Here is an 18,610-nt window from a genome sequence, read left to right as displayed (position 1 = left end):
TGACTAAGTCAAATAGGAGATGCAACTGAATTTTTTGATGAAATGAGATACAAACTGATTAGAACTAAGATATAAATACAACTAGGATGATCAGTGTATAAATAATATTACATTAAACAGGTTTCATATGGTGCTCAGAATTCCTACCAAATCTTGAAGATGGTTGATGTGGGGACTGATATAGTACAGAATAATAGCAAGCGATGGTAAATTCAGTAGGTAGGCAATTCATCTTTCTCAGCAATCATGCAATTGTCCACTTATAGAGAGAAAGAGGGGCAGGCAACATTGGATGCATTATGACTAGACAAAGGCAAAAGATATTGAGATACTTGTCTCCATGTTTTTTGTCCAGTCCAAACTTGAAACTGAGGAGGTAAATGTCTTGAATGCAAAGGATGCTCCGCTATATCTTTTGTTTAAGAGCATGACGCAGCTGAATCTTCTGGCTCTCAATCCTTGCCTCCTGAAGCTTTGCCTTTAAGTTGTTCTTCTGCATGCTTCCTGGCCATTTAATGTATCCCTTTTTTCCTCGACTTACATGAGGGTTTAGCGAGTCGGGAGAGCTCAACTGACCTACACTTGGTGAGCTTAGACCCACTTCACCTGACTTTATGCCAGGAGAAAGTGTGGCATTTGATTTCCTACCATTTGTCGGCATTCCATTTGGCAGCTCTACTACCATTTTCTTGCAATTTTCACCAGCTGATGACCTCCAGAGTCTAGCAATAGAAGATCCTTTCTTCCGGTACTGTCTGTTAGTAGTTGAACAAACAGCACTTATTTCACTAAGTAATGTGCCACTTTCTCCATTCTCATCCCAATCTGTTCCACTAACTGATGCATCACTTTCTTCATAGATACCATTGACAGATGGGTCGCTCCCATCTGGAGAATTACTTGAGCCCTGCTCCTCAACATTGCTCACAGTCTCCCATTCGCTATCATCTTCCACAGCGCCATTTCTTTTGGTTGTCCCATTAGCATATCTATTTACCGGTTCTAGAAACACATCAGTCTCAGGGCTTACCATGTGCATCTTAGAGGCATGACTGGCAGAGCTGCATCCATAGCATTCCTCAATCTCTCTTTCTTTAGTATCTGCCCTTGGCTGGAGTTCTTCAAAAACTGAGAAAATATCCTCAGAAGCAGGAGGGGGCTGGTAAGAGAACTCCTTGATATCGTGAACTTTCACCGAGCTTGCCATTTCTCTGAGCATTTCTGCTTCTCTAGCTGCAGCACTATCTGCATCACTACCACCTTTTCCTTTGAGAAAAGACTCCAGATCAGCCAGCAATTTGCTCAGCTGCGTGTACTTCTGCTCAAGCGTCAGCTTGGCATCAACCAGCTTCATCTGTACCCTCTCTTCACGCCAAACCTCGGCCATCTGCAACATTTTCCTTTCTTCCTCCACTTCTTCTCTCATCTTCATAGATTCTCTCTTCAAAGCCTCAACCTCCGCTTTGTCTTCTCCAATTTCCTTGGCTAGTTCATCACATACCTCTTCCATCAGTTCACGGGCCTTCCTTTCCTTCTCATAGTCTTGCAAGTATCGTTTGGTAGATAACTTAGCTTCTGCTAGTTCATCGACCAATTTGGAGTTCACAATCTCCATCCGCTGCCGAATTTTCCTCTCCCTGTTGAGGTCGTGCTTGATGGCATCTATTATATTGCTCATTTTTTCATGCTCTCTGCTCCGCCATGATGCCTTTTCCTCTGCTAGCTTCCTTAAGAAGTCATCAAGCTTTTTCTTTGAAGAACGCCTCTCAGCTTCAAGATCACTTATGCGGCTGTGAGCCTTCCCGAGCTCTGCTTGCAGGCAAGTAGCAACAGAACTGGTTGTAACCTGCTGGTCTTTATGAAGCTTCAAGTTACTAAAGACTTGGTAGATCTCATCTGAAGTCTTCAAGCACCCATTGTCCCATTTAGTTGCCATCTCCATGTCTGGATGCGTTGATGCAGCACAAGATTCCACCTGATAAAAAAGCATGAATCAAACAACCGATCAACCAATATACTGAAGAAAAAAAAAACCAAAATTTTCTTTAGTCATTAACAATATACTACGAGTACCTTATGAAAAGCGCCATTCTTTGGACTGCTGGCTAGCTCGTTCCTTGTGCGGCTAGGAATGCCAGTTCTATTATGATCACAAACATTGGGCATGTATAGATGCCTGGGATTAGGCTGTGAAAACAAAGATATATGTTAAACAAACATAGCAATTCCACAAATCCTGAAGAATATCTAATTCACAATTGAGCATGTATAGATGCCTGGGATTCGGCTGTGAAAACAAAGATAGATGTTAAATAAACATAAAAATTCCACAAATTCGAAAGAATATCTACTTCACAAGAGCCACCGAACGTACAACAGCAGATGCACCACTTAGGCATAAATCATCGTCTTAGAAGCATATAATAGGATCACAACTAAGAACAAAGAGATACTGTAACTTGGACCAGTGAGAGCGACTACTAAGATTAAATAAGTAATATCCCTAATTTTTTGAGACATAGATAACCCCCGATTAGGTTTACATGAACATCAGGAATCCAAATTAATATATCAAAAAATGCAATTCTGACTATGAGAAATTTGAGGATTTTACGTATGTGACATCATGACCTTATTGGCTTAAGATTTCTTCAAACAAAACCCAGAAAGGGGCGAAAAGAGCGATCTTTACGCCCAAAAGAGGAGCAAAGTGCAAACTTTTAACAGATTCTACACAAAGGCAAGCATCTAAAAGAAACCCTAGAAACAGCAGAGATCTCGAGGAACCTACCGCAAACCCTATCGGAGCACCTCTCCCCTCCCTCTCGCCACCGACCTCCGGCAGCTGCAGCTTCCAGAGCCCAGCAGCGAGCTTCCTCGCCGAGACAGCCAACGGCTCTGCTGCCTCTCCTGCGGCATTGCGGAGATTCCGGCGAGCCTTCCCCTTAGCGATCTCCGGGGCAGGACCGGCGCCCTCGAGCTTCCACCGGAGGAGGGGCGTGGTGGCACCGCCCCGCCACCTACCAGAAGCAGTGGGACTGTTCCTCCGGCGAGCTCTGGAGGAGGCGCCAGTGAGGGAGGGGTTCCCAGTGCGGCAACGGGGAAGGGGTAGATCGGAGCCGGGAGGTGGGGTTTGGCTCTTGGAGGAGGAGAGGCGCCTCATCGCACCGCCGACTTCAGTGCGATTTCGACGCCATTGCGAGGGGAGAGAGAGAGAGAGAGAGAGAGAGAGAGAGAGAAGAGGAAGTGGGCCTTGCTGAGTGTTGACTGAGATCTAGTGTTGGGCTTTGTAATTGGAATTCACTTTATTTGGGGGTTTATTTTGTAATTTGGTTCAAAGGATTACAAGTATAAGTCTGTAAGTCTGGTCTGATTAACAAAAAACCAACTTCTCATCTAGTTAGGCACAAAGTTATCACAGAAAACCTCATCTTTTATATATTTACAACTTGACCCTCTTTTATCTATTTCCTGCTATCGAAATTTGCATCATAATGCCAAACAACAGACCCATCTGGCCATCCATGTCCCTTATTTGCAAGCCATCTCACAAGAACTGGCTCGTTTACGCAACATTAGGATACATCTGCAACCTTATTTTGAGCTACAAAACTCCAACCTCACAAAAAGAAAGTTCTTTGGTTTGCATCATATTAACCAAATCTAAGCAAACAAGGGAGTGAAGTCCATGACATCTCCTTTGCTCCACAGTACTCCAACTCCAAGCTTCCACGTCCTAACTTGCTTCATGACCTTCTCATGAACACAAGCTCTAGCCTTGGCCATGGTGATTGATATTGAAGAGCTCAGTACTGTCTTCCTCATCCTCTTCAGCTGTGATCCAACCTCGACCTTGAACTTCAGCATCGCCACCGTCGTCGGCGATCGCCTTTTCCGGCACCGAGCTTCTTCTAGCACTTTGTAGATCAAGAATTGTGCCCTCCTGTGCTTCTTCTCATCTGGGTCTTCTTTATCCACCCTCGAGTAAGAGAAGCTCCTCAAGAGGTTCATCTCTTTCTCGCTTTACTTAGATAGACGGCTACTCATGCATATATATATATATATATACTATTTACTGATGGTCTGATGAATCCTTTGCAGCATTTTGGTTATGGAGCCTGACATAAAAGAACAACACAAGTTGGAGCAAGGTAGCGTTTTAATTAATTTACTCATATTACTTCTTTCAAACTTTAGACTAAATTAAGTTTGAAGATAGATAAAAAAAAAAGGACCCTTAGTCCAAATGAGATGACTGGAGTCAGATTAAGAGGGAGTTGGTGTAGAGGTAGGACAGTGTGTGATCTTAAATATAATTTGAGGGGTATCAAACTGATGCTTGTGGCCCCCTTAATTTGGATGCTTTTTGCAGTCAAAGATGATGGCTGCAGAGAGGAATTGAAGCATGTTTTGGAAGGAAGTGAAAGAAATTTGTCTAAATTTTTATAAGAATAGAGCTTTTGTCGACAAATGCTTTACATATATCTTACAAATAGTCTAGAAGGAGTATCATCCAGTATGATGATGGAGATGATTGTGAAGTGGAGAAAAAAAAAAACTACTAATGGTTGATAGATTGCCACCTCTTCTTATATGTGGAAGATTGCTATGGATCATGTTATGGAAACTTTTCTTTGATAAATACTTAATCAAGACTCATCAACCATCAAAAGTTACTAAAAAAGCTTTTCTATAAACATCCAAAATCTGATAACAACTAATCGACAACATGATTAGATAAGAGATTTTTACATTTAGAAAAATATTTAATAAGAAAGAAAATATCTATCTATAATTATTTTGGTGAATCACTTATTGTCATGAATCCTATTGAGAGTATTGGCAAACAAAAGAGAGTAGTTAGTTTTAATCGAAATGATGAAGGATGATTATCCATTTGGCAACAGAGCTTCCCTCACTAATTACATAAAGATTTGTTTTGTTTACATAAATGTATGCAGTAGTTATTTATTATATATCCATTTGTATCCAAAATGTGCATCAAATGCCTTCATGTGCTAAATTAGTTTATAAATTATTGCTCCATTAGGTGGTATTAGGTCAAAGTAGGAAACTCATTTTTCCAAAACCTTCTTCAAAATAATTTGACCCATAAAATTCAAAAAGCTCATTTGGAAAAAGAAAAAAAATCTCACTGTTGGGACCCATTCTAGTCAAATTGAAGAACTATAATAAGGACCTGTTTGCCTTATAAAGTTTAAATATTAATGGCCAATATGATTGCTTTCATATGGTTAAACAAATAAAAATCCCAGTAGAATCGGTATTTTAACTAGAACATAATGAAAAGTTTTCACTTCTCTGGAACATTGTAGTAAAATTATATGTCCTTAATGCTAAATGACTAAATGAGACCCTATACCTTTCCAATATTTTGCAAATCTATTCCTCTAATTTTCCAATACTCTCTCATAATCCAATGCAAAATTGTGAAAGAGGCCCAATTTCTAGGAAAGATAGGCCTAATGGGCCAAACAGGCCCATTGAATGTGGTGCACGAAACTTCTATGCGTCCGCACGGACGGATTCCTTCCTTTCCCTCATCGTATATATCCTCCACAAATATTAACGCTCCTCCTTTTGGGTGCTATCTCTAGGGTTAGGGTTTCATCTCCTCCGGCTCTTTTCTCGCGTTAGGGTTTTCTTTATCCGTCGCGAAAAATGATGCAGCCCGCAGGAGGCATGGTTCAGCCCCCGATGGCTCCTCCGCCGATGGATCCACAGCAGCAGTGGGCGGCGATGTCAGCGCCGCCTCCCCCGCAGCAACAGTACTACCAGATGCCGGCGGCGCCGCCGCAGCAGATGTGGAACCAGCAGGCGACGCAGGTGCCGCCGCCGGTGGCGCCCCAGCCCATGCCGCAGCCGCAGCAGATGCCGCAGCCGCAGCAGATGCCGCAGTTCCAGGTCCAGGTCCATGCCCCGACGGGACAGCCGGCGTCGTCCGACGAGATCAGGACGTTGTGGATTGGGGACCTGCAGTACTGGATGGACGAGAACTACCTTTATGGATGCTTCATCCAGACCGGAGAGGTGACCTTTTCTTTAATTAGTCTTGTTAGTAGTTAAATTGTAGACTTTTAGTCTTTCGTAATGTAGAGGTATAAGATATTGGAACACATGACTTAGAATGAAACGAAGCTGCATTTGGTGTTCTGTTATCCATGGAATTTTTTCAATTGAGTGGCCAGTTAATTACCTTTGTGAAAGTCAATCTAGTACTGAAGAGAATTTTTTTGCTTATATCTGAAGATGTAGATACACGGAGACAAAGAGAATATAGTTCTTCGGTGGTTGCAAAATGGGGCTTTTAGGTGATACATAATAGACACAAAAGTAATATTGCCGCTTTGTTGTCTGCAAGTAATCAGAGAATCTTGTGCTATTTGGCATTGTTCTGGATATTGTTTACTTATGATAGAAACTGAACTTTGCCACTCCATTTTTCTTTTCAGAAATTTTAGTAATGTAGCGTCCATCTAGTAGTGAATCTTGTTTTGTTTTCTTTAGAAATAGACAATGACAATGACCAAGTCTTCAATCTTAACTATTTTGGCTGGGCTGTACGGATCATTCTTCTCCAATTGACTCTGTTTAATGCATTAATTTGTGCCATTCTTTGGATGCAGGGAACTGGAAAATTATCAGTAGTCATGTAAACAAAATGATGAGTCATGCATATTTGGAGTCATCATCATCTTGGACATACTGTAGATTAGAGGAACATTTTAATGGTAGAAAAATGCCAATAGATTTCTGAAACTTTTAGAAGGAAGACATTTAAGTTTTTAATAATTTGGTATTTACTGATGAAATAGAGAAGATGCAGAAAAAAAGCAACCAATCTATGTCAAATCTTGTGATGATGAAGCAAAAAAGTAATATGATGTAAACTGAATCTTATAAAGAATGAGGTCATCATGACACAAGCTAGATGTGAACAAGGTAGATTTCCTATTCTTATATGAAAAATGCAGCAAAAGTTAATTCCTAAAATAACTGAAAATTGATGGGAAAACTATTTGGCATGTGCTACTCAGGATATTCTTAATAACTGACTTGTCTATTTGTTATTTTCATCTTGAAAGTGGTTTAGAAAGGAAAGCACGTCAAATTGAGAAATATGAGTCCTTAATGCAGGTACATTGTGGTATTCTTTTTTAGCTGCAGGTATGTACTGTGCTGTTCCTAGGCTATGCACATTTTTAGGAGGGACTGAAGTTGTAATAAAAAAAATATAAAAGCCTATTCCTCCTATCAATGTTGAATGTTGATGGTCTATTCTATAGTCCGCTTATGATTGCTGTCATTTTCTGATGACATGCTTTGTTCCTTTGAAATTTTAGTTGGGAAATGTTGTATACTCGTGTAGTTATGTGTGTTGGAGATAGGAGTGGAAATATAATCATTTAGCAAGTTTCTTAAAACTTTTCTTTGTTGCAGGTTACTTCTGTGAAAATTATTCGAAACAAACAGACTGGGCAGGCAGAGGGTTATGGTTTTATTGAATTTGCCACTCGTGCTGCCGCGGAACGAGTTCTTCAAACATATAATGGGCAAATGATGCCCAGTATCGAGCAAGCTTTTAGACTTAATTGGGCTACATGTGGAGCAGGTGAGAAACGTGGAGATGATGGCACTGATCATACCATATTTGTTGGAGACTTGGCTTCGGATGTCACAGATTACTTATTACAAGAGACATTCAAGAACCGTTACCCCTCAGTTAAGGGGGCTAAAATTGTAACAGATAGGCTTACTGGGCGCTCCAAAGGCTATGGCTTTGTTAGGTTTGGAGACATAAATGAGCAAACACGTGCCATGACTGAAATGAATGGAGTTTACATTGCTACAAGGCCAATGCGGATTGGGTCAGCTGCCAACAAGAAGAATGCGAGCTCTCAACAACAATATTCTACTAATGGTATGCAGCTTTGCAGTTTGCACTTGTTACAATTTTTAATTACAATTTTTTTTTCTCTTTTTCATCTTCTTATAAAGAAATGTTGCAGGTGATACAACAATTTAATCACTCCTGGAATGCATTAAACCTCAAGTATTTTATGTATCTAAGCAGATGCTTCTGGTTGTAGTGGAATCTGCAAAGTTTTAGCCTTAGAATGTTTTATTTCCCAATCATACACTTGAAGATAAGCAGGATTGCTTCGATTGATGTTCACAGTCATTTCCTTCAGTACTTGCCTATCTAAAATTGGGGTCATTTAAACTTAATTAAGTAATCAAGACTTATAAAATTCATATTGTCTCAAAGCAGGATACCATGCTATCTTCATTTAAGGCCTGGAAATGACTTCAGCTGAGATGCATGTCTCCTGTAGTGCGTGGCCTCTGTTAGGTCAGTGTTTTAATTAAGTGAGAATTTGGTTTTTCGTGCTTCATGTGGCTTTTGCTACTCTTTTGTTCTTAGATTCCAGTTCGTTTAATTTAAGACATTTTCTCTAATTTTCAGTCTTCTTTTAAGTTCATTGTAATTAGTGATTCATCTTCATTGTCGTTTCATTTCCTTTTCAACTCTGCATTTCAGAGTTTAAGTTAATTTCAGGCAGCTTTCAATCTTCTTGACCTTTTTTTCTGGATTATTCTGAAAAAGTTGAATACTCTTTGATTTCTCCCTTGATGCTAGTTCTCTTCCATCTTCTTCCTTATTGTTTCTCGTAATCATTTTGGTTTAGTTTCAAATATACCTACAATGTGGTGCATAGTTTCTTGCAGTCTTTTTCTGGATACCTGGGATGACTTTCCCTGGACTTAAAATTAAATTTATAATGATCCCATGCTTGGACTCTCTCAGTTGTTGGCATCTTCAGATAAGTTTTTCTTTTTTCTGTTGCTAATAATAAATCTAGTTATGCAAGCTACTATAATGCGTTTTGGATCTATGTTACAATCAGTTTAACTAACTGTACCAGCTGAAATTCGTATTTTGGTTGTTAATGATAATTTTATTATTTTTATAGTAGATTTAGGGCTCTAATCTATTTAGTTTACTTTATTATTAAATTCTAGGAAAGGTAAACTAGATATATAATAATTTAATGAGCAAAGAATTATAGGGAGGAAAAGGGTGTATATCCTTTTGCAAGATTGGTATTACAGGCCTATTCATGTAAGTGAGAAAACTCGAAACATTTTATGGGAAATAGACTTGTGTTGGAAGGTGGATGCAAGTTGAAATGGAAGGACTGTCATATTTTGAACATTATATGTTTTGAGGATCTATGTTCATATGTCTTATCCACTCATGGTGGTTGCCTTAGTGCGTAATCACTAATCACCATATTTCTCTAGGATAATGTGATGTTTTGGAGCTTTTCACTATCTATGATTGCATGACATGCTTGCAGGTCTATATGGCTCGAAAGCGACGAAAATTATGTTTGGAAAATTTCCTGCAATTTTTTAAGCATGCTTTGCATGCAAGGTTCACTCTGGTCTGTAGGTCTGAGTGCGGCCTTTATCCCAGTCATTCATGAGAAGAGATGCAAAACTACTGAAAGATATGCAGAATGACATGATAATCATATAGTTTCTTCGAAGTCCATATGGACAAATGGGCAACCCTCTGGACTGCTGTTTCTTGTTCAATCCAGTTTTTGTCATTGCTTGTTGTCATTTGTATTGAAGGGACACCGAATATTTTTAGTTTTTAATCCATGAACTGGCACACTGACAATCAGGTTAACAATGTCATGTCAACATTAATTGAATGCAATGGCCATGGTGAGTTGACATTCAGCAAGAGAAAATTTTAAAACTACTTCCAGCAGACCATATGCAGGATACTATTTGGTGTTAAACTTTTCTCGGCTTCAGAAGTAGATTCTTACTATCTTGATTTTTGCAGCTTCTTACCAGAGTACACAAGCAACTGAATCTGATAATGATCCAAATAATACAACTGTGGGTATCTTGTCTTATTTCATGCATCAATGTGTATGATATATGCTGTTTCTTACCCGCTGTTTTGACTGCAGATATTTGTTGGAGGACTGGATCCCAACATTAGTGATGAAGTTCTAAAGCAAGTTTTTAGTCCGTATGGTGAACTGGTATATGTGAAGATACCTGTAGGCAAGCGTTGTGGGTTTGTTCAATTTGCCAGCAGGTTTGCTTTTCTTTCTTTCTTTCTTTCTTTTCTTTTGTTTTGATTTTCTTTAAATGCTCTCATCATGTTTTGTAGTTTGACATCCTTAATCATATCTAATTTAACGATTTTATCTCTCCATCCAGAGCTTCTGCTGAGGACGCCATCCGGTTGCTAAATGGGACTCAGTTGGGAGGGCAAAACATCCGGCTTTCATGGGGTCGTAGTCCTACAAACAAGCAGGTAAGTCTCACTTGCCTTCAAATTGGTTTCTTTTCCTGACAAGAAAGTCTGAAGAAAAGTGGGCACTTCCTTGTTTCATGTTTTCAGCCCCAACAAGATCCTAATCAGTGGAATGGTAACTACTATGGGTATCCTCAAGGATATGATACATATGGGTATGCTCCACCTCAAGATCCTAATATGTATGGATATGCAGCATATCCAGGGTATGGAAATTATCAGCAGCAGCAGCAGCAGCAAGGACAGCAGGTAAAAATGTTTGTACTAGTTATTACTTATTAGTTAAGTTTTTTAGTATGGTTGAAGTTTCATCCAAAACCAAGATGTTTGCTGAAACATTTTGCATTTCAGTCTTATTCAATTCGAAACTAGCATCTAATTGAAACAACCCTTATAACTATTTTTTTAATGTATTTTTTTAATTCTAAGTTAGATTTGACTTGAATCTAATTTCTACCTTACTCAATATCAACATTATTGCTTAGATGCTAATAGATTGCGTAATGCATCGAGAAACAAGATAAAGAAGACTATATACGAGAAGTTCAAAACCGATACAATAAAGTTAGAAGTGAAACTGACCGAAACGCTTTAATTGTAAACTAAGCTGAAACCAAAATTTTGTAAACAGCAAAACCAGACATTCTGGAACAAGCAAGTACACCGGTAAATAGGAAAACCAGACAAAATGTTTAACTGCACTTGAAGCAAACAAATTCTAAGAAGCAATATTTTGATTCTTCTTGTTGAGAATCGTTCCTAAAATTAATTCCAAATCATATTAAATCTCATAACAGATCTTTTTCTTATAAAATCAGATGCAGTCACTGAAAAACATAGTTTTTGGTTTTGAGAACATTGTTTTAGAGCTTTGATGGATTTAGTCTTCGAGTATTGCATTATATTTTCGTGTATACTGACCTTTTTTTCTCTGGAATATTACTACATATTACATGAATTCAATACAAATTGTCTTCAGGATTTGACCACAGCTCCTTGTTACATGAATGCATGCCTAGACAAGTGTGTTAACTTATAATACGTAACTCACTTGCAGTGATACTTTCTGGAGCCTGAGTACTTCAAACAGCACTAGTGGAGTCTGGAACATGGCCTTAAAGTTGGCGCCTTTGCAAGCATCTATAAAGATCTATGAATTGAGAAAAAGGCCAGTGAGTTTCTGAGGGAGTTCAAGATTGCTGTTCAATTAGACTGTTACTTGTCTACTTATTTATAGTTCCACTTTTAGTGCTACTTGTTTCTTGTAATGCTGCCCAGACTTTTGGTGCTGCAGCTGCTGCTGGTGAGAGGGTGGTGGGAGCCCTTTGTCTTGCTTCTCTAATATATTTTTTATTTCTCATCTTAATGGTTACTTTCATATTGCATTGCCGTACTTGCTTTAATCTGCCTGACGTCATACTATTTCCGAACAGATGGTATTTGCAGCATCTAATCTTCCCACCTACAAATTGTTCTTGTTTGGCATAAATTGTTATATTATTATTTTTGGCTTAGCCTGCCTGGATGTTCTACATTACGAAATTATATCTTATGTTTGCATACTGCTATATCAGTATGTTTGACATATCAGGATAACCATGAGCACACTTCAGTCTGGCATATCAGGATTGCAGCGAGAATTACCCTTTCTCAAGGAGCACAATTTATTAAGTCACTACCATGAGCACACTGCAGCGAGAATTACCCTTTTGGCAGCAAGCTGCTAATAGTATATGATTATATCCCATAGGTTTTAACCTACTGATCAAAAGCCACAATTTAGTAAATTTTCTGGGCTTCTGCGAGCAACAATCATCTTGATTCCAAAAGCTATTGAGTATTAAAAGTGAGAAAAAGACAATACACATCATTACTGAGCCTACAGCCTAAGATTGCATGCACACTAGAAAATTATCACTCACATTGGTTTATTATGATACTCAAAGATTACAGTGTTCTGTTACTTCCAACTCTGCAATTCTACAGACGTACATAAATATATAACAATACATTTCCAAGGCAGCGATCGACGCCGGACTTATAGGGCCAGTTGTTTGTTACCTTCAAAGCACCAGGTCTTCGCGATTGGAAATGCAACCTAAGTAACAGACCTTCCAAGCTTGCGCTTCATCCGAACTGATACCACAGAAAGGGTAGAACAGAGGCACACCCCCAACACATGCATACATATTTACTAGGGCTTCAGAAGACTCGTACTGATGGTCACTGCTGTATTTTTCACATGCCTCCTTTCTCGCATAGGTCTAGTAGTGACAAAGTCTAGACATAGGTATAAGTTAATATCTCTTCATTATTCAGCAAAATGTTGCAAGATACACCAACAGGGTAAGGCAAGAAGAGAAACTAAACCCATACAAATTTTTTGTAAGGATCATATATAAAGGGGAAAAAGATGCTGAACGAACTCTAACTGATCATATGATTGATGATATTCAAACATCAAGAAGATTCTTAACTTCTCATAATCCAGACAAAAGGAAACTCAGAAGGCATTGATCAAGACTTTCTTATTACTCGGAGTATTGATTTAAAAAGAATATCCTACTTATTTATTCAAAACAATCACAAAATGACCATTTGAAGAAATGCAAGTCATCTAGCATAATTGGCATGAGAGTAGTATGAATAGCAAACTTAGAGAAAAGGAAGCATATGTACCTCTGCTATGGATAATTCCAGGCGGAACTTTGGTCCATCATAGTGATGCAAAACTGGCCTAAACGAATCCTCCTCCAAAGGCTTGCAAAGCTTCCTAACACGGATCCTTACCTAAATCATTGACCAACGAGAATTTAGAAAAGAAATGTGGAGCAAGAGCTTGCAAATGTAATTTTTCAAGCCACATCTCCCTACCTGTGCAGGAAACCTGGATTCACCTTTACACTTTTTATCTTCCCAAGCAGTTGGATCAATGTTAGAGCCCCCAAAACTAACAGCCTGATGTGAAGAAAACCAGGTTAAGGGACTAGAGATACAGAGGATACTAGCAACAAATGATCTACTTGCCATGTAGCACAAACTGTAAGGCAGGTATATGAAATGACGAAAAAGTAGTATAACAGATGAACTGAAATACAAGTAAATAATTGCAACCAATCGTTCAGTAATGGCAGCAAAAAGCATATATTACCTTATAAACATAATAAATTAATATTAAGCAAACTAAACTTCCAGCAGTTTCATGTATATAAAGATGAAAGCATTACTGAAACAATAACAATAAATTTCACCAATCTCACTTCAAGGCTTGTGAGTGCTACCAAGTTTAGACATGATCGAAGGACCCACTCCGCCCGTGCCTGGCCCGGTTTAGACCGGGCTAAGCCCGGCCCGGCCCGAGCCCGAACTATCCATGGGCGGCACGGCCCTTTGCCCGCCCGACCTGGCCCGAAAGCCCGCCCATTATGCTACAGTAGCCCACCCGTCTGCTACAATACTTTACCATTGCTACAATAAATTTTTTTAAAGTATTGTACCGTTTTGCATTATTTTAAGCACACATTTAAAATTTTTTAATTTATTTTAATTATTTTTTAAATGGAGGAATATAAATATTTTTTTAAAAAATAAGCTAATAGTTAAAAAAATTCTAGAAATAGCTAAAATATGGGTTGGGCTGAGTGATTGGTTGGTTGGGCCGACCGGCTAGCCCGATCTCTCACGGGCTGACGGACGGTAACGGGCTAGACTATTCTAGCCCGACCAGAACCCGGCCCGGCCCGAGTGATTGGTGGGTCGGGCCGTGAACAATACTTAAGCCCGGTTGGCCTGAAAAGCCCGACCCGAACCTGGCCCGGCCCGCCCGATGATCATGTCTAACCAAGTTTGATAGGCCATGTTCTCCAACACATTCAAACAATTCAAACAAGGATTTGCAGAAAAAATTTGTTACTTATCTTTTTAAGAAAACAGCATTAATTTCAAATAAAGTTTGTTTTCTCTTTATCCTTTCTCAAGGATCACTTCCCTTAAAAAGTTTATAAGCTGGTTAGTGACTTAGTCCTTTAATTTTACAGAACTAAATGAATACATTCAGAGAAGATCGTGTCACACAAACAACAGAAGTTATGCAGAAATATCCAAGAAGAAATAGTATGATCAAAAGAACATCAGAATTTGGAGAGTAGTACACATATTTAAAGCATTGGAATCTAGTGCATATTTGAATTTGAGAAGGGGAACGGAGAGACAGAGCTCGATATTCATCAAAATTTTAAATTTTAAATAAGCTAATACATTTTTAAAATTTTTAGGCTTCATATCTGAGTAATTTTTATTTTCTTATTTTTCTCCCATTTTTTCTAAATTTTTAGAAATATTTTCTCATTTTTTCTAAATTTTTAGAAATATTTCCTCTGCATTTTTAAATAATATTTAAAATTTTACATAATTAAAAAAATAGTCCTATTCGATAGGAGCAACCGACCGATACATATTATTTTTCCGGACGGTCGATACTGATTCCGATCCTGAACAAGGAACCTTGAAATAAGGTTTAATAAAATTACTATCACTATCGGTTAGATTATTACGTGTAAGCAGAATTAGAAACAAGTATTATTATATTTATATGAAATAAAATATCTAAAGCACAGAAAATAATGCTCTAAAGAAGAAAAAGAAAAAAATATGACACAAAAGAGCCTGGTCATTGAAATATAAAAAAATCTCTTAAAACATCTTACTTGCAAATGTTTCCTACTAGAAGCTCAAACATTAACAGGTTTAATAATGAATATGGATTTTGTACATACCTCAAATATCCCATGAAGCTGATGAGTTGTATAGTTATACAGGAAAAGTGGTAAACCAGGAGTAATTGCCCGTACAGAATCACGATACCTTGGAGGTAAGCCTACAATAAGGTATGTAAGTAGCAAATTAGGAATATTTTGGAGCAGACAAATGGTAATTAAGAATGCAAAGAATAAATTGAATTTTGTCGGACAATAGCACATCGAGAATAAATGAATAACAAGGAAAGCCATGCATGCATTGCAGAAGCTCCAATAGGTCAAAACACTTGGAAACTTTATAGGTTATCTCCTATCTGGCCCTTATCTACTATTTTATTTGGGTATGATTTGGTTTGCTCCCCTGCATTTCCTTGTACACCTATTTTTGACTTTTTTCTCGATTTATCCATATTTGGTGTTTAAAAAAGATCCACACAAGAAAACACCATTGTTCAAATAACAGTAATTTTCCCTTGTTCATCTGGATAAACAAACAGTCAGAAAACTTGTTCACCTTAAATCTACAAATTTAACTAGGTACAAGAAAAAAATCAATGTATGAATACTGTTCCCTTCAGGATGCTACATAAGTGTTCATATGTGGCCATAGTCCTAAATAAAAATGCAGACTCCCATTTAAAAATTCTAACTTGCTCAAATATGTTGGCTCACTTATTAAAATCCAGAATATTGATTTAGCCATTTTGGCCTTCTTTGAGTAATATAAATGCAATTCCTTGGAAAAATAAACTTCCTCCACCATTTTCTTCTTATTTCTTATTCCTCACACCTATCAATTTCTCTCTTTTTTTTCCTACTTTTGTCCCAAAATGCGTTCAGTACTTTCTGATTACTCCAGATGTACCAGTCTCATCTGCTTTGAAGCATTCAATTTTGTAGAAGTAAAACATGGTTATATTTCTAAAGCCTTCAGGACCACAGAGATATATTTCTAAAGCCAACAGTTGTTTTACATATTATATTTATTTATATATATATAGATTGTGTGTCAATAGACTCAGAAAATTTAAGAAGACGCATACATACCAAAAAGTTGTCTCTTGAGATCTTCCTGCATTGTATCATTGTTACAAACAAAGATATAACCACCAAGAACTTCATTCCTTGGTAGCATTTCGCTCGAAGGTAAAGTCTTGAATCGTTTGTCAACAGCAGCACTGTTGTTGTTGCTATTATTGCTGTTGTTGTTGTTGACATTGTTATTGTTGCTGTTGCTATTGTTGTTGCTGATGCTGTTTTGGTTGTTGGCCTCTTTTCCACTAAAATTATTAGAATACTTGTTTGTCCCACTGTTCATCTTGAAACTATTGATATTGATGTTGTTGTTGTTGCTTCCCTTGTGGTACGCTGAACTCATGCTATACACACTGTTACGAAAGGGATTCTTGATAGCAGACTCATTCATTTTTGGATCTAGGTTCATCAGTCCAAGATTCAGATTCTCAAGTTTATAATCATCCTGATAGCCAAACTTCTCCCATGACCTTGCTTCAATAGGGCTCCTTGAAAAGTCAACGTTGTTCATCCTTTCATCCTTTGATCTTGTCAAATCAGCAAGTTTTGATGTTATGACAGACCACTTATGGTCCTCGGAGACCTTTGATTGTCCTCGGAACTCATCACCCAGATGCCAGAGATTATCCATCCTTTGGAAGGTCTATCTGCCACAAGAAGAAAATAGTTGTTGTAAGACATTATTATAGGTATTCAATTTCAACAATAAATTAAACAGTCCATTATCAAGGTTGGTCAAGAATAAAGTTATAAGAAAATATTTACGTTAGACGATTGAAAATACCGGGAGACTTTCTTCAAATGGATAATTTGAACACATCCAAAGCCTAAACCTCTTAAAGAATCGTTTGCAAAGGCAAATATTACCAGAGCCTTAACAACATTTATACACAGGATAGCTATTAATGATAATAAACAAGATATAAAAAAATCTATCCAGGAAATTCTATGATTTACAAAGGCCTCCACTTTACGCCAAATTTCACATTTCCTGAACCCACAATCACACGGAAATGGAACAATAATCATTAGGAACGAAAAGAGAAACCACAACACCGACTAATTCTGGAACCAAATTAAAATCCCCATCAGAGATCAAGAAACTAACCTAAAGGAATCCAATCTGATCTATGCACCAAAGAATATGCAAACTACACCAGAAAACAACAGGATCACGCTCACCTAAAGATACGCGAGAGATGCAATACCGGATCGATCGACTCCCAGATCTGCTCGAGCGCAAAGGATTTGGAAACCCTAATTTTTTTTTTTGTTTGGGGGGGGGGGGAGGAGAGGGAGAAGGAAAGACGGAAGGGAGGTGAGAGAGAAAGGTCTCTCTCTCTCTCCTCTACAAACACCAGCTGTCAGAGGAAAATGGAACCGGACGTTGTCCTGTTCTTATAGGAGGAAAGTTGCTAAAATGACCCTGGAGTTAAGAAAAATATACATTTTGCCACTGGAATTTCGAAAAGTTATTCGTTGGTTATTTAGTCGCAGTCTTTGAAATTGATGGGGGGATGAAGATGAATTCTTTTGGAATTGCAGAATTGTATAACAAACTCAGATTTGGTCTTCAAATGCAAAGTCAAAACAAATCTTTTAATAAAAAAAGATATTTGGAAAGAAAGAAAAAAAAAAAAACTGGAGTGTATATATATTGATCCAACTCAAGTTTCAATGGAATTATGTTTAGATTTTTTGTGTTTTTGAGAGAAGAGGAAAACTTAAATGTTACAATATAAATTTCTTTAATCATCTGAGTATGAACAAATTTAGATTAAGCTCAATCCAGTTCTTTTCCCCAGTGATTATAATCTATTACAAAGAGAGTTATCTAAACTAATGAATAGCTCAATGAATTTTTTTAGTTTCAACTTCTTTCTCTTTTTTTTATTCTTTTTTTTTGGTGGGCAAAACAGGGGTTTTTAGGAAAAGTGGCATGATAACAATTACTCATTGGGATATTAATAACAAAAGAGAATATTATTCAACATGACTTGTTGGTTAAATTTTTTTTTAAGCCATGGAATATGTTGGTCAAACTCCCTTGTTACTTGCCACCATATTTATGAGAGGCAAGCCATGACATGAGTTTTTATATAGTAGATTGGGTTTGATTTATTAAAGAAACATTTCTTTGGAGTTCAAATGCTAAGCTTATCTAAAAAAAATAGAGAGAAAAAAAGATCATCTAATCTTAGGTCAAGCCATAAAAATAGGCTTCTCACATGGAGTTATCACTAACCATGAAGCCTAATTTGATTAAATTAGGCTCATCACATGTGCTAACCTAAGATAATGGCTAAGTAGAGCAGTTGACCATGATTAGTTTGTAGATTTTTAAGTTGTGAATGGAGATAATGAGGAGAAATCAAGCAGAGTTAGATGGTTGGGATTTTTTTTTTTACAAACTAAGTCTATTTTTTTCAAAACTTTTTTTTTAAAGAATAAA

General features: G+C 37.7%; 3 protein-coding genes across 4 annotated transcripts; 1 reads left to right on the top strand and 2 right to left on the bottom strand.

Moving 5' to 3' along the window:
* On the bottom strand, positions 1 to 3,274 carry LOC140796480 (uncharacterized). Its single transcript, XM_073149523.1, has 3 exons — positions 2,792 to 3,274; positions 2,074 to 2,187; positions 1 to 1,975 (listed from the first exon to the last, which is right to left on the bottom strand). Exons 1-3 carry the CDS (start codon positions 3,161 to 3,163, stop codon positions 407 to 409), a joined length of 2,055 nt encoding a protein of 684 aa, XP_073005624.1. The 5' UTR covers positions 3,164 to 3,274; the 3' UTR covers positions 1 to 406.
* Positions 3,275 to 5,596: 2,322 nt separating this feature from the next.
* Positions 5,597 to 11,726, top strand: LOC140796231 (polyadenylate-binding protein RBP45-like). Its single transcript, XM_073149166.1, has 7 exons — positions 5,597 to 6,051; positions 7,462 to 7,942; positions 9,884 to 9,939; positions 10,014 to 10,144; positions 10,270 to 10,366; positions 10,454 to 10,615; positions 11,424 to 11,726. Exons 1-7 carry the CDS (start codon positions 5,683 to 5,685, stop codon positions 11,424 to 11,426), a joined length of 1,299 nt encoding a protein of 432 aa, XP_073005267.1. The 5' UTR covers positions 5,597 to 5,682; the 3' UTR covers positions 11,427 to 11,726.
* Positions 11,727 to 12,270: 544 nt separating this feature from the next.
* LOC140796232 (DCD domain-containing protein NRP-like) lies at positions 12,271 to 17,529 on the bottom strand. Of its 2 annotated transcripts, none has more exons than XM_073149167.1 (6): positions 17,341 to 17,529; positions 16,171 to 16,805; positions 15,142 to 15,242; positions 13,241 to 13,324; positions 13,046 to 13,156; positions 12,271 to 12,646 (listed from the first exon to the last, which is right to left on the bottom strand). In XM_073149167.1, the coding sequence occupies exons 2-6, from the start codon at positions 16,787 to 16,789 to the stop codon at positions 12,605 to 12,607; spliced, it is 957 nt and encodes a 318-aa protein (XP_073005268.1). In that variant the 5' UTR covers positions 16,790 to 16,805; positions 17,341 to 17,529; the 3' UTR covers positions 12,271 to 12,604. The 2 variants fall into 2 exon arrangements, with proteins under 2 accessions (XP_073005268.1, XP_073005269.1); XM_073149168.1 differs by having other exon boundaries at positions 16,171 to 16,801; positions 17,341 to 17,528.
* Between the last annotated feature and the right edge of the window lie 1,081 nt (positions 17,530 to 18,610).

The sequence above is a fragment of the Typha latifolia genome, chromosome 10 (genome assembly GCF_019914945.1).
Source record: "Typha latifolia isolate L0001 chromosome 10, TyphaL0001v2, whole genome shotgun sequence".
NCBI classification, from domain to species: domain Eukaryota; kingdom Viridiplantae; phylum Streptophyta; class Magnoliopsida; order Poales; family Typhaceae; genus Typha; species Typha latifolia.
The sequence above is the reverse complement of the archived record's forward strand: the minus strand, read 5'-3'. Positions and strand labels throughout refer to the sequence as shown.

Excerpts from the sequence above, each read along its gene's own strand:
- LOC140796232 (XM_073149167.1), bottom strand. The coding sequence starts at position 16,789 with ATGGATAATCTCTGGCATCTGGGTGATGAGTTCCGAGGACAATCAAAG. Across the intron at positions 13,157-13,240 it reads AATCCAGGTTTCCTGCACAG|GTAAGGATCCGTGTTAGGAA; the intron begins GTAGGGAGATGT and ends TCAATGATTTAG. Across the intron at positions 12,647-13,045 it reads TGGAATTATCCATAGCAGAG|ACTTTGTCACTACTAGACCT; the intron begins GTACATATGCTT and ends ACCTATGTCTAG.
- LOC140796480 (XM_073149523.1), bottom strand. The coding sequence starts at position 3,163 with ATGAGGCGCCTCTCCTCCTCCAAGAGCCAAACCCCACCTCCCGGCTCC. Across the intron at positions 2,188-2,791 it reads GTGCTCCGATAGGGTTTGCG|CCTAATCCCAGGCATCTATA; the intron begins GTAGGTTCCTCG and ends TTGTTTTCACAG. Across the intron at positions 1,976-2,073 it reads AGAATGGCGCTTTTCATAAG|GTGGAATCTTGTGCTGCATC; the intron begins GTACTCGTAGTA and ends CTTTTTTATCAG.
- LOC140796231 (XM_073149166.1), top strand. The coding sequence starts at position 5,683 with ATGATGCAGCCCGCAGGAGGCATGGTTCAGCCCCCGATGGCTCCTCCG. Across the intron at positions 7,943-9,883 it reads ACAACAATATTCTACTAATG|CTTCTTACCAGAGTACACAA; the intron begins GTATGCAGCTTT and ends TGATTTTTGCAG. Across the intron at positions 10,145-10,269 it reads TTTGTTCAATTTGCCAGCAG|AGCTTCTGCTGAGGACGCCA; the intron begins GTTTGCTTTTCT and ends CTCTCCATCCAG.